Consider the following 21,549-nt stretch of genomic DNA (forward strand, 5'->3'; position numbering starts at 1 on the left):
AGGATTACTACCAACCCGGCTGAGAACAGAGCACCCAGGCAGCAGGCAGGGGGACAGGACACTCGTGAAGGCAACGCTGCTGCCAGACCCCTTATGCCGCACAACTCCAGCTGCAGCCTTGAGCTAGCTGTGAAATCCATCTATGGAGCTTGTGAAATCTATCAATCTAATCCATTTATCCACCTGATTTTGGGGGACAAGAGCCCACAAACCACGTTCAGCAGACATGCTTCTGCACTGCCCTAGGCTGCTGCTAAAACCAAACTCGCTTAGCCCGCTGCAAACCCTCTGGCACAGCCTCAGTAGCAGCTGAGCATGGGGGATTCCAGCTGCACAAACACTGCCCGGCTCACCTGGGACTGCTCTGGCTGCATGGGGACTTCACTGCCCCCACAGCCACTCCAAAGGTAGCTCTGCTTGCCATACAGAGCTCGGTCACCCCTAAGGCTATATTGCTAATGAACTCAGAGATGCTCCTGCATTTCAAATGCAGACATTAATTTATTATTTAGTATTGTTCTTTACCCTGCTAACATCCTAGAACATCAAACTAGTCTGCCCTTTGTATGATTTCAGCCTTTTCAGTACTCTGTGATCACAATTCATGTATGAATCTCTTTCATCTAGCCAGTAAGTAAAAGGCACCTACGTGCTGTCTACACATAGGAGACATATTCCCGCCTCGGCGGAGTTAAAGAGACTTCTGAACACAGGGACTTAGTTTATTTGACAAGCCAGCAGACTTTCACTGCCTCATCCCTGCTGGATGGTTACAGCCTGTTGTGGGAGTTGTTTTGTCCCTGTCAAACCAACAAGACCTCAGGAATCTGCAAGAATATTCCCCAGGGAGAAGGCTCCAGAGCTGCCAGCAGCCTGCACCAGTTGATTTATTGTCAGCTTCTGAGAAGTTCACAACTTCTAGATTCTTTTTATATTCCAAATTTTTAAGAGAAATGTTTATCTTCTGAAATTTTTGGGGTTTTTTTGTTTTATTTTGTTTTGGTTTTTTTGTTTGTTTGTTTGTTTGTTTTGTTTTGGGTTTTTTTACAAATGGAAGTTGCTGGCGTGAAGCTTTTAAGAAAAAACACAACCCCCCATTTTGTTTTTTTTTAATCACACAACTAAGCTAATTTCATTATTTTTGAAAACTTACTGTTATTTTGAACAATGGAACTTGTGATATCCCTTGTTGTTCTTTGTGGAGGGTGTACAGCGAGCTCTAGGGAGGTTGGTTACTATGGCAGTTCTGATCTGTTTGACAGTGTTATAATGTTTGCTGATGCTTATTAATTTATCAGAGTGGAAAAAAATGAATAGCTCATACTGACACCACTGGGGAAACTAAAAGCCTCTAGGCTATGTAGAGCACTAGTGCTGAGCAATGGAAAAGCAGATGAGCAGCTTTGCAAACCTCAGATTTTAGACCAGACCACATCCTCATGCATGTTCCTGCATTTTCCAAGTTCTGTTTCCAAACCAAAGGGGAAAACTTACAAGCACTGAGTATCTCTGAAATCCCCAAAAGCTGCTTGTAAGAGAGCAATAATCCCAGGAACAAAACCTTCCAACTGAGAATTGGTTCCTTATTTACCATGAAAGAGTAATCTTTTCTCAGAAATTACTGAAAAGAGAAAGCTTTTTAAGCTCATCCTTAACATGTTTCCTTTTATTAGCCATACAAAAATTGCCTTTGAGCTTTCTTATTCCTTCCTGCTACTTCTGCATATATACATGCAAATTACCATACAGATTTCCCTTCACTGAGTACATTACATATCTCTGAAACAGTTGGCAGACCCCTGGGGGGGTGTTGCCCAGACAGCTGTGCAATCAGCTGAGTAAATCAGCTAATTAAAGAAACAAAGAAAATGCAAAAATTATTAGAGACAGGCTCCCACTTACAGTATTGTTCAGCACCTCTGTATGCAAAAAGCTCAGCAAGCACAAGATGGAAAAACGGTACTTGGAAATCAGTGAATGAGCTATTGCACAAGTGACAAAGATGCCATTTTCTCTCAAACCCTAATCTGGGATGCTATGATATTTATGCTTTGTAGTTTAAATCAATTTAACATAAATTACTCCAGCATTTTATTTTACAATTACAAAAGTGTGAAATGTAATGTTGGTCTCATAACTGACTTCTGTACTTAAAAAATTGTCATTAACTTCTGCTTGACCTTAGGTGTAGAACTAATATTGAATTTGCACAGAGGGTACTCATTATTCTGATTAGTTTCCATGCAGAAAAAGAAGTTCCCAAAGGTCCTAGTGCTACAAGCCGTTTCTCAAATCTCAAATAGGAAACAGGACTCCAGAAAATGATGTAAGAGCATTTCCTCTCATTTCAGAGTTTATCAAAAGGAACAGATAACAGCAAGGGTAGGTATCTCCAATCTAAACAGAGCAAAGCCACTGTGGTAAAAAAGGAGGCTGGCAGATGTGGATTTGGTCTTGCTGATCACCATTAAGGCGCCATTCCTTCCCACTGCTTCTAAACGACCCCAGGAAGGACAAACTTTACTTTATATGAGGCTCAGGTCTGCCTACATTATATAGCCATTATAAATTAAAAAATGAGTGTACCAAGAAAACCACCAATATTTCCCAGCTCAGTCAGATAATGGTCATTTCACATTATTGTACAACTGGTTTTGTTAGGAATTTCTGTTTATTTTATTTATAAGAACTAAAGCCTCAGGCTCTTATATCTGGCTTTGAAGGTCCACATTTCATGCAAGGTAATGGTGCATTTGAGCAACAAAATTTGTAAAATACCTCTGGCTAAACGAGACAGGCATTTTTTAATAGATAAACAACTACTGTTGATTCATGTGGCCAGAGGAGATCTGGTTTTCAATGCCTGGCCCTTTGTGATGCATGCAAAGATAAAGCCATATTTCATACTCACCTTGTGAACATATGAGGTCATATTTTTTATCAAGAAGAAAAAAAAGTGAAAATTATATGAAAGTGCTGTAGGATTTATACAGGAACAGATAAAATCAAGGGGTTTTGTACCAACTGCAGCTCAAGGGGAACCATTTGATGCTTGAATGCAGAAAGTTTTAAATTTTATCTAGTAATTGTAGATATTTGTTCTCATGTGCATGATATTTAATTTTTTTTTAAAATCACGTGGTAGTAAATGTACCTATAAGAGTTTTGTCTGAAATTAGATGATAGAAGGATGGAGAAGAAAGACCCCATCAGAGAATGGTTGCTGGGAACAGATCAAACAAGGAGGTATGGGCTGTTGCTGAGCAGGCTGGTGCAAAGAGAAACAGGGCTCTATTCCATGGAAACATCCCCCAGGCATGGCCAGGAAAGGAGCAGGAAACAAAGAAGACTCTGAATAAATAAATTCTGTGAATTCATTGTAAATGCCTCTCCCAAAGCCCCAGTAAACAAAACATTCACCTGGGGGTTGTTTTTTTGCTCAACTGCTGTCTTTGTGACCTTACTGTGCTGCCTCTGTTTGCATATGTGCAAAATATCTTTCCCCTACACAGCTACTCTGCATTGCTGATTTCTTCTATGTGAGTACCTTAGATCACTCAGAAAGAACTATGCCCAAGGTTCTACAACAATTGCAAAAACAAACCCACAAACTGCCAAAATCCTTCTCACCACAATTCCCAGCAGAGAGCTCTTTTCCTTCTTTTTCCAGGTCTGAGTCCATTCTGCCTTATATCAGCTGTTGAATACACAGCAGCTGGTAAGTGTTACTCTGTAGTCCTTTCACTGATGTTGTCCAGAGCATTTCCCACCCCCAGCATCACTCAGGCTGGGCACAAATGAGCATCATTCCCCAGGTCTAGAAGGGGTCTGATCCTGCCCTTTTCATTTCTGTGCTTTATCTTAGCAATAATGGAAGGATCCCCTGTGATGCAATACATCATTGTAACCTCCACTGGCCCCTAGGGGTAGGGATTCCCTACAGTAGGGCACAAAATGTTTTAAAATCATTGCTTAAAGAAGCTAACACGATTAAAATCATAGAGTCACATATAAATTATGCTGAGTTGGAAGGACCCATCAGGATCATCCCTGACAGGACACCCCAAGAATCACACCATGTACCTGAGAGTGTTGCCCCAAAGATTCTTTAACTCAGAAACAGCTCGTGCTGTGACCATCTTCCTGGGGAGCCTGTTCTGGTGCCCAAGCACCCTCTGAGTGAAGAACCTTTTCCTGATATCCAAACTAAACCTCCTCTGACTCAGCTTAGTTTGAGGGGCCATTTCCTTGAGTCCTGTCACCAGTCACGAGAGTGAAGAGATCAGTGCTGCACCTCTGCTCCCCCTCATGATGGACCACCCTGAACTCTCCCTCAGCCTCCTCTTTTCTAGGCTGAACAAACCAAGATCATCTCCCTTACTTCAAGACCTGAAATCACAGACCTTAAAGAAAGACCCTAAAGTAGAGTGTAACTTTTAAAATATTGCTAGCTATGTTTTCAGGGGAAGTTTTACTTTGGATAACATTTCAGTAGGCAGGGGAAAATAAAGATACAGTCCACCATGGCCTAACAGAAGCACAACAGAAGTTGAGTTCTTCTGCAACTTCACTATAAGTGGCCATTTCATCAGGGTGAATCCTCTAAGAATTATTTGCAGAAGAATTTGCAGAAGAACTCTCATTCCACACAGTTTACTAATTTCAGCCCTTGTTTTAAACAACTGGGTGCTTGGAGGAACTGGAGGTTGTAATGGAATGAGGCACTACTTAAGTAAGCAAGCCTATTGAAAAGGGATATGAAAAGAACAGAAAAGCAGTAAAATCCTGCTGATTCATCCTTTCCCCACCCTTCAAATTTTCTCATTTTTTTCACAAGGGAAAATGCACACCTCTCTTGCACATGACTGTCACTTTATTCTGTAAATAGGACCTAGTATTTTCATACTTCATTATACCCTTTTTAGTAGCATAAGTGGTAACAAACAGTGCATGTTTACTCCAAAGATATTGAATACCTGGTTGTTTATGAAACATGTAAATTCAATAGTCCTTAATATGTTTGAAACTTACACAAAATGCTGAACTGGTCCATTCTTGGATGACCTTTGATCATGTATTTGTTATGTAATTTTTCAAGTGTGTATACAAACCTAAGTAAAATTTGTAATGATTTTCATTTTCTATATAAAAACACTTCTACAAGTGAATAAAAAGAATAACATAGCATAGGACATTCAGATAGCACCATATGACAAAACTTCTGCTAATTATAGTAGAATAAATTTACTGAGAAGTCTCAGAAGGATCTGTACTACTTGAGGAAATGGGCTGAAAGATAAAGATGCAGTTTTCTGAATTAACTAAGCTGATAAAACAGCTTAATGGTGCCAAGAGTGTCTTACTGGGCTCCTTCCCACATACCTCCACCTCTCCACCCTGATAAGAAGCTGCCACTCTCACTTTGCGTCAACTCCAGCACATGTTGCTGCTATACTGTATGCTGTTATGCCTGCCCCATCTCAAAATATATATAATAGATGTAGCAAAGATAATCAGATTTAATGGAAGACATTTGGTATGAGGAGTGACTGGTGAAACAGCCAGGAAAGGAGACAACTCACAGGGGTATGACAGATGTGCACAAAATCCTGAATAGTATAAAGACAAATAGGGAATAGATTATTCACCACTCTCTGTCAGGAAAGAGCTATATCACAACAGAGTGAGGGTCCTAGAAATGTGTTTTAAAAAAAACCCAAGAAAAAATATGTTTTAAAACACTACATGTGAATTGTGAGACTTGCTACCATAAGAGATGATGAAGGTCAGGGGTATAAGCAGGCTTAAAAAGCAGTTTGATAAATTAATGGAGAAAAGGTCCAGCAAGGGTTACCTACCACAGCACTGTGGGTACAGCAAAATCCCTCTATCACAGGCTGGTAGATGCTGAGTATGTACACAGAAGAACTGTACTCGCTCTGTTCCTCTACTCCAAGCATCCCCTACTCATCACTCACGGTAGGAGTGAGGCTGAATGGACTTTTAACCTGACCCAGCCTGACTGTTCTCATGTGTTTAACCGGGCTGACATTGCCTGCAGTGTGTTGGAGTCCAGTCACGCAATCAGCCCTGACAGCAGTGCTGTGGAGGTGCTGCAGTGCCTGGGAAAAGGAATAGCTCTTCACAGCTTGCTTTTCATTCATGCTGGCAGAGCTCAAGCCCCAGTGACTGCTTCATATTGAATCGCCTGCACTAAAATAAAAACACGAAGCAAATCACATAGGCAGTTAGGTTCTGACAGAAGCAATACAAAAGAAAAGGGGAAGGCTGGCTATGCATACATATATGTAAGAATAGGGTGGAGGCAATCCAGAAGATCTCAAATATGGAGTTAATACATTGTTATACATTATTATAAATAAAATGTAAAGGACATATTAAAAAATCAATAGAGCTTGCCAATTCAAGAATGGCATGACTTAAATGTATCTAATTATATAGTGGAAACCTGAATATCATTCATAAGGGGGAGAAAAACCACACACAAGTTCTAGGGTATTTGTGGCTGCCCTGCCTTTCTCAGTGGGAGGGAGAAGCACCCACAGACCTGCTGCTGCTCCTGCAGTGCCTGGGGAGAAGCTGAGTCACCACCTTCCTACCTCAACCATACCCTGTCAGCTATTATCTTAATTAGCCCCTGTATTCATAAACACAAAGACAAGCTCCATGCTCTTATCAATTGATCCTTTGCACAAATAAAGTTATAGAAATTCCTTTTTCTATGAAGGGATTTGCTGGGTGATGCCATGGGTTTGTGCACAGAAATGCAAGGCATCTTGTTTGTGGATGGGATTAACAGCAGTACAAAGCATCTACGTGACAGGTTTTGATCAGTTCACATGCACCCGTGTAGCTTTGCCACCAGCTAAAGCCTCCCGCCTTAGGCTATTTGCTGCTTTTTATCCTTGTTTTAGCTACCATCTCTAACACATAAGAAACATGTCATGAGCCATGACAAGCAATTGAGATAAATGCCAACCCTTGTAAACCTTCAGAGGGGAGGCTGCATTTGTGTTAGGTTTCAGCACATTTGCAGAAGCTATCAGAAGCCAGCAAGGTATAAATAAACAAAACAATTTAATGCTGAGTGCCTGCAATTAAAGGAAAAGTTCCTTTCTGCTCCCGTTATTTGCTTCCCCAAGACCTTTCACCAAACTACAGAAGACAGCATTTAATCTATTTATTTCTAAGGTTAGGAAAAAATTATTTCAATGCATTTTTATAAGCCACAGAGAAGTACACAAGCTCATTTCCCCCTCCTAGGTCACCTTTATCATGAGAGCTTTATTCTAGTGAAATACAAATGTGATTTCAAGTCAACAGTGTTACCGAGGTCCATCAACACTTCAGAATTACAGACACTTATTTTACCCTGGTTTAGTTTTATTTGCAAAGAAACTAAAAGTGCTGAGCTTCCTCTGCATGAAGGCTCTCAAGCATGTCTCTGTCAGCATATGCCTTGTTATCAGAGTGGTATACTTGCAGTACACATCTGGAATATGAAAACAGAGCTTTTTTCCCACAGCACAGAAGTCTTTAATTTTTCAGGTTCTTCATTTTTCTTTCAGCATCTGCCAGTTTTACGAATTTTTCCTATTCTTCTACACCACAGCAAAAACAGAAGAACAGCTCTTGGGGAAAGGCATTTTACCCCACACCCTGCTGGTGTTTTATTTTCTGGTAGCAGACATTCCCCATCAAGTCAGATCCTGTACTAGCAAGAATTTGATACTGTGCCCTAATCCGCAGCAGGCTCAGGTCTCTACCTCGGTATTTGTCAGCAGATACAGTGTGGAAATCTCTGCCACAACCAGAACTGCAATAGTTGCAATTACTACCTGCCACATACATATACTAGGTAGCAAACCCTAGCTGCATTTAAACAAAACCAAACTGTTTCATTCAGGTAACCAAAGGCAATACTTGCCCCCTGCCCTCCAAACCTTCCTACTTGGAACCTCTTCACCTCTTGCACAGGGAGCTGTGTGTTATATGCTTGTGTAGTGCTTTCCATGCAACTTAACATAGTGATTACTACAGCAGTTCTAGACAAATAATGCAAAAACTTAAATCAGCCAGTTTTTCTAGTACAATTAAATCACTGTGAAGGGTCTCTCTAAGAGCAGAGGTACATTCAGAAATTAAACAATTCAGGAACACATTATATAGTCCTTGCATTAGGCAAAAATGCCTTTTTTTTTTTTTTTTTTTAAGGGGGAGGAGGGCTACTGATCTCTAGGAAAGCTTTTAATTAATAAACCAATTACCCTCTGCAGCCAGGTTCCAGACAGCAGGTTTGGACCATGCCCATTGCCTGCCCTCCCCGCTCACGAGTCCCAGGGTGGATGAGCCAGGCTCCCACGCCATTCACACCAGCCTGGAAGCTACCCAGGGCAGCTGGCCCAAAAAGCCATGTTCCACTCTTTTCAAGCCAAAATAAACTCTTTGTCTGACTTTTGGTGGCTTATTTCCTGGAATTATATGGAATCTTGGAGAGGATTAGAGGAACAATATCTTTGAAAGATACTGTGGCTTACAGCTCCAGAAGTACTTTCTCTGAAACGTGCTTCACTTCACCAGGCACAGCAGACCAGAGCTTGATCACTCACAGTAACTGCTACACTGTGAATTTAACCACCAGCAATAAAATAAAGGAGCATAACCAACCACCCTAATTTACTCTGCACCTACTTTACTGAAGGCATTAACTTAAATTAGACCTTACAGTTATGCCTGATCATACTCCCATTTTTTACAGGCATCCAAGATGGGGCATAAAGAAATGCAAATTTCAACAACAATCACACACTAGTTAAACTGACTAAAGAGTTATCTTTTGTTCAGATCTGAACAGATATTTAAGTGTTTACATTAATGTATTAGGAAAGGCTGGACAGCACTGCAAAGCTGTATAAGGAGCTTTATTTTTTTAAGGCTGTAATTTTTAAGTGAAATATTTCTACCTGTTCATTAAGGATTGCAATTACAGTAAAAAGGAGACTCCAAGAGATATTCTCCTTTTGGATTTTCATCTCTTGCATCTCATTCCTAATGTAATGCCCACCCCATATTCTACTCTAACAACCATCCACCAAAAGGAAATAAGAGACTACTTCCAGCTAAAAATAACTCTTTTAGGGGAAAGACTTCTATTTATAGCTCATAGCCATAGAAATATTTGCTGACAAAACTGCTTAAAAACAGAGAGATTTATTATACCTCCATGAACAGGGAGTAAACATACATGGCACCATACTTAGCCCATTTAGCAGCAAAATAAGAGATTACCTTGAGCACTTCTTTAAAATAGCCTGTTTTCCTCTGCACTGAGCCAGAGCAGAAGCATTTCCATGTTCAGCCATTACAAGTCAGGTGGGACTGGGGTGACACCAGGTAAGGGCAAGCAGCTGAGGGGTGTTGACATCATAAACTACTACAGCACTTCCAGAAGTAAAGCTTGCCCATAGAAGAAATTCAGGTCTGAATTCACACTCACATTTGTGCTCGCTTTCCACAGATTTACATTTATAGATGGGTGTGGGTATAACTTATGGGTACTTCTATTTCCAGAAAAAAACAGCATCAAACTATGTCTAGAATGGTTTTTTATAATACTTACATTTTCACAAGAAAATATTTGCAGCTACACCAGCCACATCATCTTGGTGCCTCCAGTTTACAATAACATGATGCGTGTTGTGCGTGTGTGTAGTAAATTTTGTGCTGTACTTGTAAGTCACAGACAGACCAATAGAGGTGCAGTACAATGAACAAGCCAGAAAATAGTTCAAGCACAAGATTTGTGACTTTGATTTCTAGAAAAATCACTGATAATCACAAGAGATGCTCCGTGAAAATGCACTCAAATTGCACTCAATGGCTTTGGGAACACGCTAATAATTAAAGGTCACTCCACCTCTGTTTTGCTTTAGAAATACATTCAGCCTGGTGCAGAAGACACTGCACAAAGACACCAGAGAGTTAACCTGTAAAGAGTCAGGTCTGGCCAAGTAGGTTCTGTTGGTTGCTGTGCAGTGCCTAGAAAACACAACTTGGCTTCTTTGCCTCCTTCCTTGCCTCAGCAGTGCAGACTCTACCTGCTGAAGTGCCTGTGCTACCACACCCTGACAGAGCTGAGATGGCCACATATTTCAGTGCCTTTGCACTGTGGCACCGGCATTTCTTGGGAGTGCTTTTACTGGCAGAGACTTCCAGTTATCCAATTGCCTTTTCCCTTCTCCTGCCCTGATCAGAGACTTGCCTCTCCAGCCACACAGATGAAAAGGCAGGAAAGAACACCTTCATGCATGAAGCTGTCCTTTTGCTTTAGCAGTAAGAAAAACACCTGGCTGGGCTGGTAAAAAGCAGAAAAGATGATGGCATGAAATACTGGATGATAAAAAAAAGGAAAATGACCAACGTATTTGTCCTAAGTTTAAGTCAAATAAAGACATCAGCTTTTTTTATAAAGAGCAAGCCTAGAGGAAATAGTGATTTTGGCCAGAAAGAGACCCAAGTTGAACCATAACACTGATTTTATTTGCTAGGTTGTTAGACATAATGAGCTAGATGGAGAGAAGCTTAGCTGTAATTGCATTGTGCTGTATACACAGATTCTCCATCAGTATCTTTTCTTCCCCATATTAAAAAGACAGCAGTGACAATTCAGATACTTCAAGAAATGACAAAAGGGAACAGCATTACAAAAAGCCCTCTGAAGTTCAGCCTGACTCACCTGACTTCCTTGCTTTCAAGGCAATTACAGCAGCCAGTTCTCTCTGTACCTAAAATATCAGGAAAAGAAAAGGATGGTTATAGTTCCTGGCACAGTCAAATAGAACAAAATGCAATACTGGTAAGATAAGAGCTATCAATGCTTTGCAGCAATCAACTGCATGTGGAATTATGCCTGGTTTTGTAACTACAGTCAGTTTTCCTAGCAAATCTATCTCCTTTTCAGCTGGGAATTCTGTGACTTTAATTTCATGTAAATACCCCACATTCCTTAGGGAGTGGGCAATTCGGTAGCCTGACCTGTAATTTATTTGCACAGCATATCTCTTTCACAAGTACACACTTAAATCTTCTCCCTTCCCTTGTTACATATTTGTTTTGCCTCTGATGAGCACACTGTAATGCTGGATTTATTGTGTGACTCTGGAATAAGAGAGTTCTTCATGCTGAGCTTTGACAGAGGTTTCTCCTGCATATAATTGACCTTCACTTTTTGGATCTCCCAGGAGGAAACAACCTCTCCTAGTAGCATGGCTGAGAATTGCTGGACAAAAATTTCACTTGAGAAGAAAATGCAGAAGTCAGGGCTATTTTCAGTTTTACAGGGTCCCTCACTAGCCTGTGGTAAAACAGCCCTGCCATTCTTCATATTTTCTGTATAGACCAGCTATTTTCTCTTTAGCCAGCTCAACTCAACAACCACTTCTCTCCATAGGTCTATTTCTTTTTATATAATTTCTTTTTCTATAATTTCTCTATATATTATTCTTATGCTTTCTACTTCTTCACTGCCATCATCTGTCCCACTGCAGCTGCTTGCACTTGGCCTAGAGCACCAAATGCTCTCTCATGCACCTTACAATTTCCCCAATTTTCCCAAGATAGGCTGTCTTCACTATTCAAAAATATATATGGCACATTACAACTTTTTCTAGGGATTGCCCCACCTCTCTGTACAAAGTCTCCAGCAGTGCATGCTAGCCATCTTGTCTGACAGACCTAGGCAAGGCTCAAGGCTGTTCTACAGTGGGAGGTTTGACATGCAGTTTCTGAGAGACATGAAATTTCAGACATCATTCGCAAGATATGTAGCTCAGTCATAAGGCACAAAGCCCATAAAGGATTCCCAAAGTAATACAATTGCTAACAACTCTCTCATGACTCTGAAGAGAAGTTTGAAAACGTGAAAGAAGAATAGTTAGCATTATATTGGTCTGAGCAGAAAGACAAAATCACTCAGGGCATCTCAGTACAATGGTAACTGCAGATCCTCAGGAGCCACGCAGCAGTACACTCTGCATGTGGAAGAAGCCGGTCACACCAGAGGCCACGTCCTTCCTCTGCTTGCATCCTTCTTTCCTTTGTGGCAAAGGACCAAAAAGATTTTTTTGCTGTCCTTGCAAGGGAAAAGGATCTTTTCTATTCCTTGATGCTGCCCTGCTGAGAGGGACAGAGTTCTCTGCCACTCCAAGCAGGAAAATATGAAGGCAGTGCCATGGTTTTCTTAAATGTCATCCTGTTTCCAGCATAATTGTGCAAGCTGGCAGTATTACCTTCCCTTCCTTCCTTCCTGTACACTGATTCCCATGTCTGGAGAAATATTAATCATAGGTAATGTAAGCATAAACTTCAAGTAAAATGGGAAAGAACAGAAAAACAACTCATGTGCTTCCTTGCAGCAATTGCTATACACAAGTATTATAATAATACATACAAGCTATCTAATAAAGAACAGGATTTTCAATAAAAGTCCAATTTGTTTGAACAACACCATGACTTTTCATGGCTACACTTCTCAGACCCTCTCCCTTCATTAAACTCAGAAGGTACCCATGTCAATGGCTCAATTCTGGTCTATTGGCAGAGGTTACTGACAGTAAGAAGCACTTCACTGATGTCTCATCTGTATCTCCTAGCATTTAATAAATGCACTATCCTAAGCTTATGCTTAAGAGACACTACAACCTGAAACAACTGCAAATGTATCTCTTAACCCAATCAAATATTCCAGAAAGGCAAACCTCTCCATGGTGCAAAGAAAAACCCATTTTGTCAGAACAAAAAGGCAGCATTGTGGCATCCTGCAGTTGTATTTCCAATATTACTTTTGTTTATAAGGTGGCACCTTTTAGGTTTGAAAGATAGTGCTAAAATCACACATAATTAAAAGGCTGGGCTTCTATATTTTGTCTACATCAAGCTAAATATCTCATCGTTTGCTGCTGGCCAGGAATGCAGCTGCTCTTTTACTTAACCTGAGCAAAACCCTTTAGATAAAGCAGGAGGAAAATATGTTTCTCTGGTGTTAACAGTAGGAAAAATTTCCTTCATCAAAGGGTTCCATCAGGACAATCTGAGCTCCCTCTCATAGGATTCATTCCAGTCACAAGGAACTGGTACTGCTGAGCAGTACTGGATCTGAGTGGTGCCCCTAGATTTCATAATCTATATGCTTTTGTCTATTTTAGCATAAATACACTTGACATCCCTGCTGGACATGCAATTCCTCTGCATCATTACCCCAATGGAAATCCATGTATAACACTCACTCCTCACTGCACACATGCCACCCATTATCATGCTTCTTCCTAACAGGATTTCAGTCACTGCCTGTTTGACAAAATCGATAGTCGCACATCACATTGAAGATAATAATGTAGACACAAAATAAAATATATAAACAAGGACTATGCCTACCATATTGACATATTAAATTTTAAAATATGTTTTATACATACAGCTTGTTGCTACAAAGCTAACACTATCTAAACAGTATCCCATTTGAGTAACATTGCAGATGTCAAAACTGATTCAGTTTAAAGGCCAGTTCACCACACAATATTTACAGAATTATTATGAAAGTCTTAAAGAGAACATTTTGAGTGAGGAGTTGGCATGTTACCACATCTCAATCAAGTTTTCTTTCTGCAATATAGAAGAGTATGCATAGAAAGTGATACTTGGGTATACTTCTGCTTGATTAAGTAAAAATGGCTCATTTATATGGTGAATCTTGTCTTGAAATAATAGAGAATTTTAATAAGTAAATGACAACTACTGCTCTTATTGCAAATCTTGTCATTTTGTCATAGTGGACATGACTGTGCATCTAGCAGACAGTGCATACCATCTTTTTTCCTTTCCCTTTTTTCTGCCCATAGTAGTTTTGTGTGAGACAGTAGTCTAGATACTATTGTGCCAAGCAGGACTTCAAATCTAGAGGCAAGGCGCCAATCCTTACAGAAACTCAAAATTAAAATCCTGCAACAGAAGGCTCTAAACAGCAGGGTTTTGAAAAACAGTAAACTGGTTCACATTTTTGCATCTCAAGTTATGATAGTTTGATGGGCTCTAAATAAAAGTAATATTGGCTGATGCCATAAAGTACCAGAAAACTATTTTCCAGACACACTTCATTAACATCCTGATATAATCTGTTCCATTACAAGGTAAAATAAAAGGCTTTGCAGTGGAAACACTCATAGCTATCTCACCATGTTCTGCTTGTAGCACGCAAAACACTGAATATGAGGCTGCTCTTTGGGACATGACATGGGATGCATGACAGCTCTGGAATGCCTTTTTTAAACCCATGAGTAATCATTGCATTCTTTTAAAAATTCATGACCAAAAAAGATTATATGATGCAAATGTATTTCTAGCAGCATTTTGCACTGCTTGCAAATTTTGCACTGCTTGCCTTTAGAATTGAAGTTTGACGGTTTTGTTGGTGCCTCATGTAATGGAGCATATGATATAAGCACATAATTTGATAGATTAAAAGAGGGATTTATATTTTAGGCACACAGATTCCTCCAATTTTGCTTGGGTTGCATCATCACAATCGGTGTACGTTTGAAAATTTGGAATGGAATCCCCTGAAAAAAAGCTGACTCAGAAATTTTATTCTGACCTCATAAAAATGTTTTGTTCCATGAAAAGCAAAAACAAAAGTAGAAGAGACAGCAGTGGGATTTTCATCTCCAATTAAAAAGTCAACTCTAATCTTTGACTGCTTGACTGCTGGGCTAGTAGTAGGGATGATTTTGTGGGTTTTTCCACACTTCTGAAATTCTGGTGTGAAGAGTATCATGAGCAGGATTTTCAATTATGAATTCTTCAAAGAAGAATGGTTTAATTTTGTACAAAATACATAAACATTCAGTGAGCCGAAAAGCCAAAAGTGTGAACATATTTCCAGTAATAGTTAATAACTTCACTTACAGTTTCCAGCTCCTGCTTACAAAAAAAAAGAACCAAGACACTGGACAGTCTGTTGAATATTGTGAGCTGAGGTTTCACATTCTTCTGGGACTTAAAAAGACTTCCCAGACAGTTGCAGAGAGTCTTTTATGTCCCAATCTACTGTATGGAGGAAAAGCAATATTCTGGAGGGATAAACAGGAAAAGTTCATTTACAGATGCCAAAATTTGGAGGATGCTGCTCTGGTCTTGTGCCTTTTTCCCAGGGGAAGACTAGAAAATCATTACAGAGGGACTAAAATGTTCTGCAGAAAATCAGAAAATGCAGGAGAAAAGATCAGATTCTTGACATCACCATGGCAATAGATGGGTCTCAGGCCATCTGGAGATGGAACTGCCTAATTTTTCTTTAGCTAGTTAGCTACAGTAATAAAATGGTTCATTTAAGAAAACCCTGTCCAGGTGCCCTACTGCTGGAGTGACTCAGGATGTAGTTCACAGGTTTGACCTCACAGATGTGAAACACTCTGAGCTCACTGTCAATGAGGTGTTTAAGGACATGCATGTTACCCAAGTGCAGCCAGCTAGATCCAGTTCTCAAACTCAAAAGCACTTTGTTTTGTTGAGCGTGTCCCTTTTTTTTTAACTGACAAAACTCCCATTATTCTATTTTTGATAGGCAAAGCTTTTGAAGAATACTGACAATGTTTTATAGAGTTGGTGTTTTACAAGTGTTTTAAAAAAATATAACTTTGCAGAAAGTCTTTCACAATTTCCTATTTTTGCTCTGCATGGTAAGAAAAATGGAGGACATTGAGGTTCTGAGTTCACCTTTCATTTTCAGTTAAGAAAATAGTAGAGAAAACAAGGAATTTGAATATTGAGACCATAAAAAAAGATATTTAAAACAGAGCATTTGCTTATGTCATACATTTTAAAATATTCTTGAATAAAGTTGAACATACAGAATCACTAGCTTTCCAAACACATTATTAAATATCTTTTGTAAAGACATTTGTCTTTACAAAAGACAGCAAAAATTCTCCTTTCCTTCCATTTTCCAACAACTTCACAATAGCACTTTCCTTATTTTTCTTAAAATACCTCTTATCCTTGTGCTTTTTTCATAAAAGGTTTATCTTGCTTGCTTCATTTTTGTCTCTTTACTTTCTCACATGCCAAAAACAGAACTAACACCAATTCCATGTTTTGATGATACCATGACTTAGGTGCAGTGTTCACAGAATTGCACAATCCTAGAGTGGTGGAGGTAGGAAAGCACCTCTGGAGATCATCTGATCCAAACCTCTGCTGAAAATCATGGCCAGCTAGAGCCTGTCCATCAGGTATTTGTACACATAAATAAGGTCCTCCCATAGCCTTCTGTTCTCCAAGCCCCACTCCCACTTCTGTCAGACTCTCCTTGTAAGTCAAGTTCTCTATTCCCCAACCATCTCCATGGTCTTTCACATACACTCCAGGACATCCATATCTCTTGTAGTGAGAGCTCAGAACTGGACCCAAGACTCCACACCTTGTCACCTGCCTTAGCCTAAGGACAATGCTCTTTCTAATGCAGCTCAGGAAGCACTTGTTTTCTCTACCACAAGGGCATGTTTCTGGTTCAACCTGATGTCTACCAGAACCCCCAGGTCCTTTCCTGCAAAGCTGCTTTTCAGTCAACCCCCAGTCCACATAGAATCATGAGGTTATTTCTCCCAGATAGAGGATATTGCATGGCCCTTTGCTGACTTTGCTGAGATTCTGTTGGCCCATCTCTCCAGACTGTCAAAGTCCCTCTAAGTAGCTGCACAACCATAGAATCATAGAATTATTTTGGTTGTAAAAGACCTGTAAGATCATCAAGTACATCAAGTTAACCCAGCACTGCCAAGTCCACACTAAACCATGTCCCCAAGTGCCACACCCACTCATCTTTGAAATACCTCCAGGGATGGTGACCAACCATTCCTCACAGTGTTGCATTGTTAATTTTCTGAGGGTGCACTCTGTGCTATCACACAGATTACATTAAATTGAGTCAGTCTAGCTTAACTTTCTGAAGTCCTGTCTATCTTCTTCTACTTAGAACAGTGATCTCACAATATAAACAAGATACACCACACTCTAGCAGAGACAGAACAAGCTATGGTTTATTATGATGAAGTTTACTGAGGCTAAACATAGCTGGGAAGCTCAGGTTTCTCAGGTGAGTCTCCTCAGAAGTTTATGATAATCTACACAAGGGCTGCTGAAAACTTTTACCTCCCTTTGTCTCCCATTGATGTAGACTTGTCCAAGAGGGTCTGAGAGTAAAGCACATCACACAAAAGTCACCTTGGTCCTTCAAGTTGGTATCTTCTGGGCCACAAATAGCATATATTACAAGAGCAGGCTGCTGCAATCCTTGCTTGGGTTGATTTTAATAGCTTTGGAATTGCACACTAAGACCTCAGTAAAGCTCTCCCCTTCCAGAGACTAAAAAAACAGTCTTCATGTACAAACATCTGTTCACTTAGACTAAGTCTTTAATTTGAAAGGATCCAAAACATGACAATATTTCAAACATGATCAGTTCAAACTTTGATGCAATGACCTTACCGCAGAAGTGAGACGAGCAAGAATTTCAGCATTGGTTTCTGCTGTATCTTCTATTTTTTGATCAGGCCTTAAAAAATAAAAATAAGATTTTATTATTTCTTTCTTTCATTCTGTTTCAACATCTTTTGATTCCTGGAAAGTAAGGAACTGTGTAGCCACAGGCAGTAATGTAAAAGGGCCTTTGAGATTCCACATCAAAATGAGGACTGCAGCATGACAATAATTAATCATGTCAGTAATGACAGAGTACACCCTTTGTCCCTTGCTGTCAAGAACTCTTTTGATCCGACCAACGTGAAGCAGTGAGAGAATTCCTCAGCTATAAAAATATGATGAAGAATGCAGAATGCAGGACCCTTTAGAACAGAGTTGCTTTATTTGATGGCATCTTTTGCTTGGCTAAAAACTTACTCTATGAATGGAGCAATGAGTTTTATATCTGCCCACCACCCAGCTTTGCTAAGGTGTGGAGCAGCACCTATGGAATACAACTTCATGTAGATGAAAACAGACAACATCAAAATAATTTTGTGACAAGTGAAATTCAATATTCAGAAAAAATAAGTGAAAGTGAAAATAATACATTTAAGAAGCCATTAATAACCAAACCAAAGCGACAGCTGAGAACAATATTAGGTTGTCTTGACAGTGACTTGCAAGAAAGAGACTTAATGTGTCTTTTCAAAAGTGAGGCAGTAAAGGTACAACCCTCCTAGAAACCATCTGACCCACGTGGAAATAGCCACACAAAAGTGGGCAGTACAGGATAAGACTGTGTTTTTCTTTAAAACAGTCTAATTCCCATCACTAAAGCATCTGTAAGCCTTTCAGAAGATTTTGGAGAGTCAGAAGCATTACACCAATTTTATAGGGATATAACTACAGGAAGAAATAAAAGAAAATGCCTTGAGATCTTTAGTTTTCATGGTATTCAAGAAGCATGACAGCAAGCAGAACAGATACACAAAACTGCAGCTGCTGAAATAAACATAAATCCCAGGTATTAGCAGAAGCTTCTGTCTTTGACTAAATTATTTAATTGCTTATATGCCTTGATGTCCTCGGGGAGAGAGCTGGCAAGACAGCTGGAATATGCAGCTGGTATATTGAAGTTTTTACATCCCATGTCCAAAAATTTCATTCCCTGATTAAAAAATTAAGGTCAGAAAGCACAGAATGACACATGCATTCATTTTGGGGCAAGCAAATTCAAATCAAAATGGTAATTCAGATTAAAATCACAGTTATTTTCACAACTGCCTTTTCTATTCAAAGGAAATGTGATTTAACATTTTAAGTGTTATAAAGAGCCCAAAAGAAATAAATGAATGCATTTTCATTTACCAAGACTGATTTATTCAGATTTTCTCTTTATACTTTGGAATGAGATTAAAATAACTGAACTTTTTAGATATTTCTCTACGCATCTGTTCTCTTCTGATCTCTCAGAACCAGGCCAGGACCTGCTTCTTCTAAATTGGAGGCAGAAGAGTGCTCAGCAGACACAGGCACAGATGCAATCTATAAACCTAGAACAGCACATAACATAGCTAGTTCCTTCTTGGGCCTTATCACTTCATTTTCTATTTGAAAATACTCCCAGTATTTATCTGCATATGATCATCAAATACTTCTGAAACAATGAATACACTAAAATTAGAGTCAGCTCTTCAGAATCAGAGAGGAAGGGTATATTATGACACCCAGGCCGATGGACAACAGCAACAGTTACAGCCTAATTTTTTCAAAAGTGGACAGCTGGGACCTAGAGATTCGGTACCAAACAGGAGCTACAAAGCCCAGGCAAATTAGTGCTTATATAGTTGAGAGATCTGTGGGCTCAGTCTGCTAAGCAGAGTGAGATGCAGGGATGCTTGTTCTAGATCTGCAAGCAGGCAAGTCAGTTTCCATGTAATACCTGAGAGCTGTTTGTGTTCAGCAAAAGCTTTCCAGGAACTCCATAAGGCACTAACTAAATCAATATGCCATCCTGGCTGTTTGCATGAAAACCAAATTATTTCTAAGAACGGTTACTTTTCTGATATCAATAGAAACAAATTGTTTCAGGACAGGAGACAGAGAACATAGTCCAACACTCCTGAAAATAAAAAGCAATGTAAAGACTAAGAAAACAAACTCTGCTAACATACCTTCCAATAATTTTTAAAAGTATTGTGTGATAAATTTCAACAGTCTCAGCTACCAAGTGCATTCTTGAAACGTTCCCTTAGTCTACCAGTGGTTCTGGAAATTATTATTAACACTCCCTTTTACAAAGAAGGAAATAGAAGCACCCAAGGATTAAACACCTGATGCAACACCATTGCAGTAACTGGAAAATAATTCAGGAGGCATTAAATAAGAGCCTAAGTGATTACTCAGGGTTGTAAGGGAGCCCATGGCACAGCTTTCAACTCAGATTTTTTGTTCTCAGGGTACTGCAATGTTCACTTGTTTTCTGCTCAAGTAGAATGACTGTGATTAACACTGGGTGTTTAACGACCCCAAGAAGCCTCTTCATTTGTCCCATCTAATTTGACAGCATTTACAGGGTCTGAATCCCGTGGAATACACACAACATTAGCCTTCAGATTAGCATGAGCTGCTGAAAATCTGTTGTGCCCTGACTTGTTTTCCATGGTGAATCCCACCAATTTTATGTTGAATGTAAGGAATTTCCACCAAGGCCAACACGGAGCTTTTTTTCAGGAATCATAAGCACATCTCAGACTTCAAAACAGTATTTCCATTGTTCCACAGTTTTCTACTGTATTTGGTAACACTGCTAAAACTGCCCAGAAACAAACACGCATCTATCAAAAATGTGTACAGCAAGTCAAATCTGAGCTGTGTTTATTTAACAGGGTTTCCAGAATAGCTGCTGAAGGAAGTCCCCAGAGCTGCCACTGCCTACTCAGGTCTACAGGCTCCTTCTGTTCTGAGAGCAGAACCATGGTACTCCAGAGACCCACTGATGCAGCCCACAGCTGCAGAGGAGGCAGAGGTCATCTGGCCTCTGGGACCACCAGGAGACATCCAATGTTGCCTTCTGGTGCACAAGCAGGCAGCTGCTTCTGATCTCATCAAAAGCAGGGAACTTCATTAATGAAGTAAGAATTTCTCTATCCCTATGTACATATAGAGTTAATGCAATCAATATAGATTGTGGGAAAAGCTAAGACAGAAAAATGAGTACAAAAATATTAAACTATTAAAAAATCCTGTGCTTCTAATGGTAGGCAAAACAGCTTATATATTCAAGAAAAGGGAAACACTGCAGGGAAAGGTTTTTAGAATTGCTCTCTTTCCTCATGAAAAGGAGAATATGGCTTTATTTAACCAGGTCAGACAACTTTAACAAACATCTCATCACACCTATTCCCTTTCTGACTGTGGTTTAGTAGTTTATTATTTGCATCAAGCATGAAGAATTTTGAACCTGGAAAAGTCTCCTTCTGCTTTAATATCACATTCCCTTGAGGGTGTACCATTATTTAAAATTCAATTCCTACAATATATACTTTTTCAAAAAGCACCCTCACAATCTGACAGGTAAAAGCTCCAGAAAACAATTTTTCAGTGACAATATTCCCAAAAGGAATCCAGCTTCAACTCAAATTTGAATAATGTGAGCAGGAAGGAGCTGGAAATGTACATTAATGAATAATTGTTCAATTCATGTGACAGGGATCATCTTGCACTGGAAATGACAGTTGTAGTGAAACGATAAAACTGCAAAGCAGACTGTAAACTTTAACCTAAAAAGCCTTCAATCCATTTTCCTACCCAGCATCCTTCACGTAACACATCAATATGACCTATCTGTTCTGTCCTTTTGATTCAAATCCTTTGAACGAGGAGACACAAACCATGAAAAGTGGTTTGCTTTACAGTGATGAGAAAAATCCCAATTCCCACTAAAATCAAGATCAAAATGCCCTGATATTTAAGGGACAGACAAGCTGTTTAGCACCAGAGTTGGCTGGAAGA

General features: G+C 39.6%; 1 protein-coding gene across 1 annotated transcript in view; it reads right to left on the reverse strand.

Moving 5' to 3' along the window:
* The window catches only part of RAPGEF5 (Rap guanine nucleotide exchange factor 5), a 155,937-nt gene that overhangs the window by 101,009 nt on the left and 33,379 nt on the right, over positions 1–21,549 (reverse strand). Inside the window, exons 6-7 of the mRNA XM_058801400.1 lie at positions 17,560–17,626; positions 10,757–10,805 (exon numbers count right to left, since the gene is read on the reverse strand). Coding sequence (XP_058657383.1) covers positions 10,757–10,805; positions 17,560–17,626 — 116 coding nt within the window. The remainder of the gene's footprint in view (positions 1–10,756; positions 10,806–17,559; positions 17,627–21,549) is intronic.

This window comes from Ammospiza caudacuta, chromosome 1, assembly GCF_027887145.1.
Source record: "Ammospiza caudacuta isolate bAmmCau1 chromosome 1, bAmmCau1.pri, whole genome shotgun sequence".
Lineage (NCBI taxonomy): Eukaryota > Metazoa > Chordata > Aves > Passeriformes > Passerellidae > Ammospiza > Ammospiza caudacuta.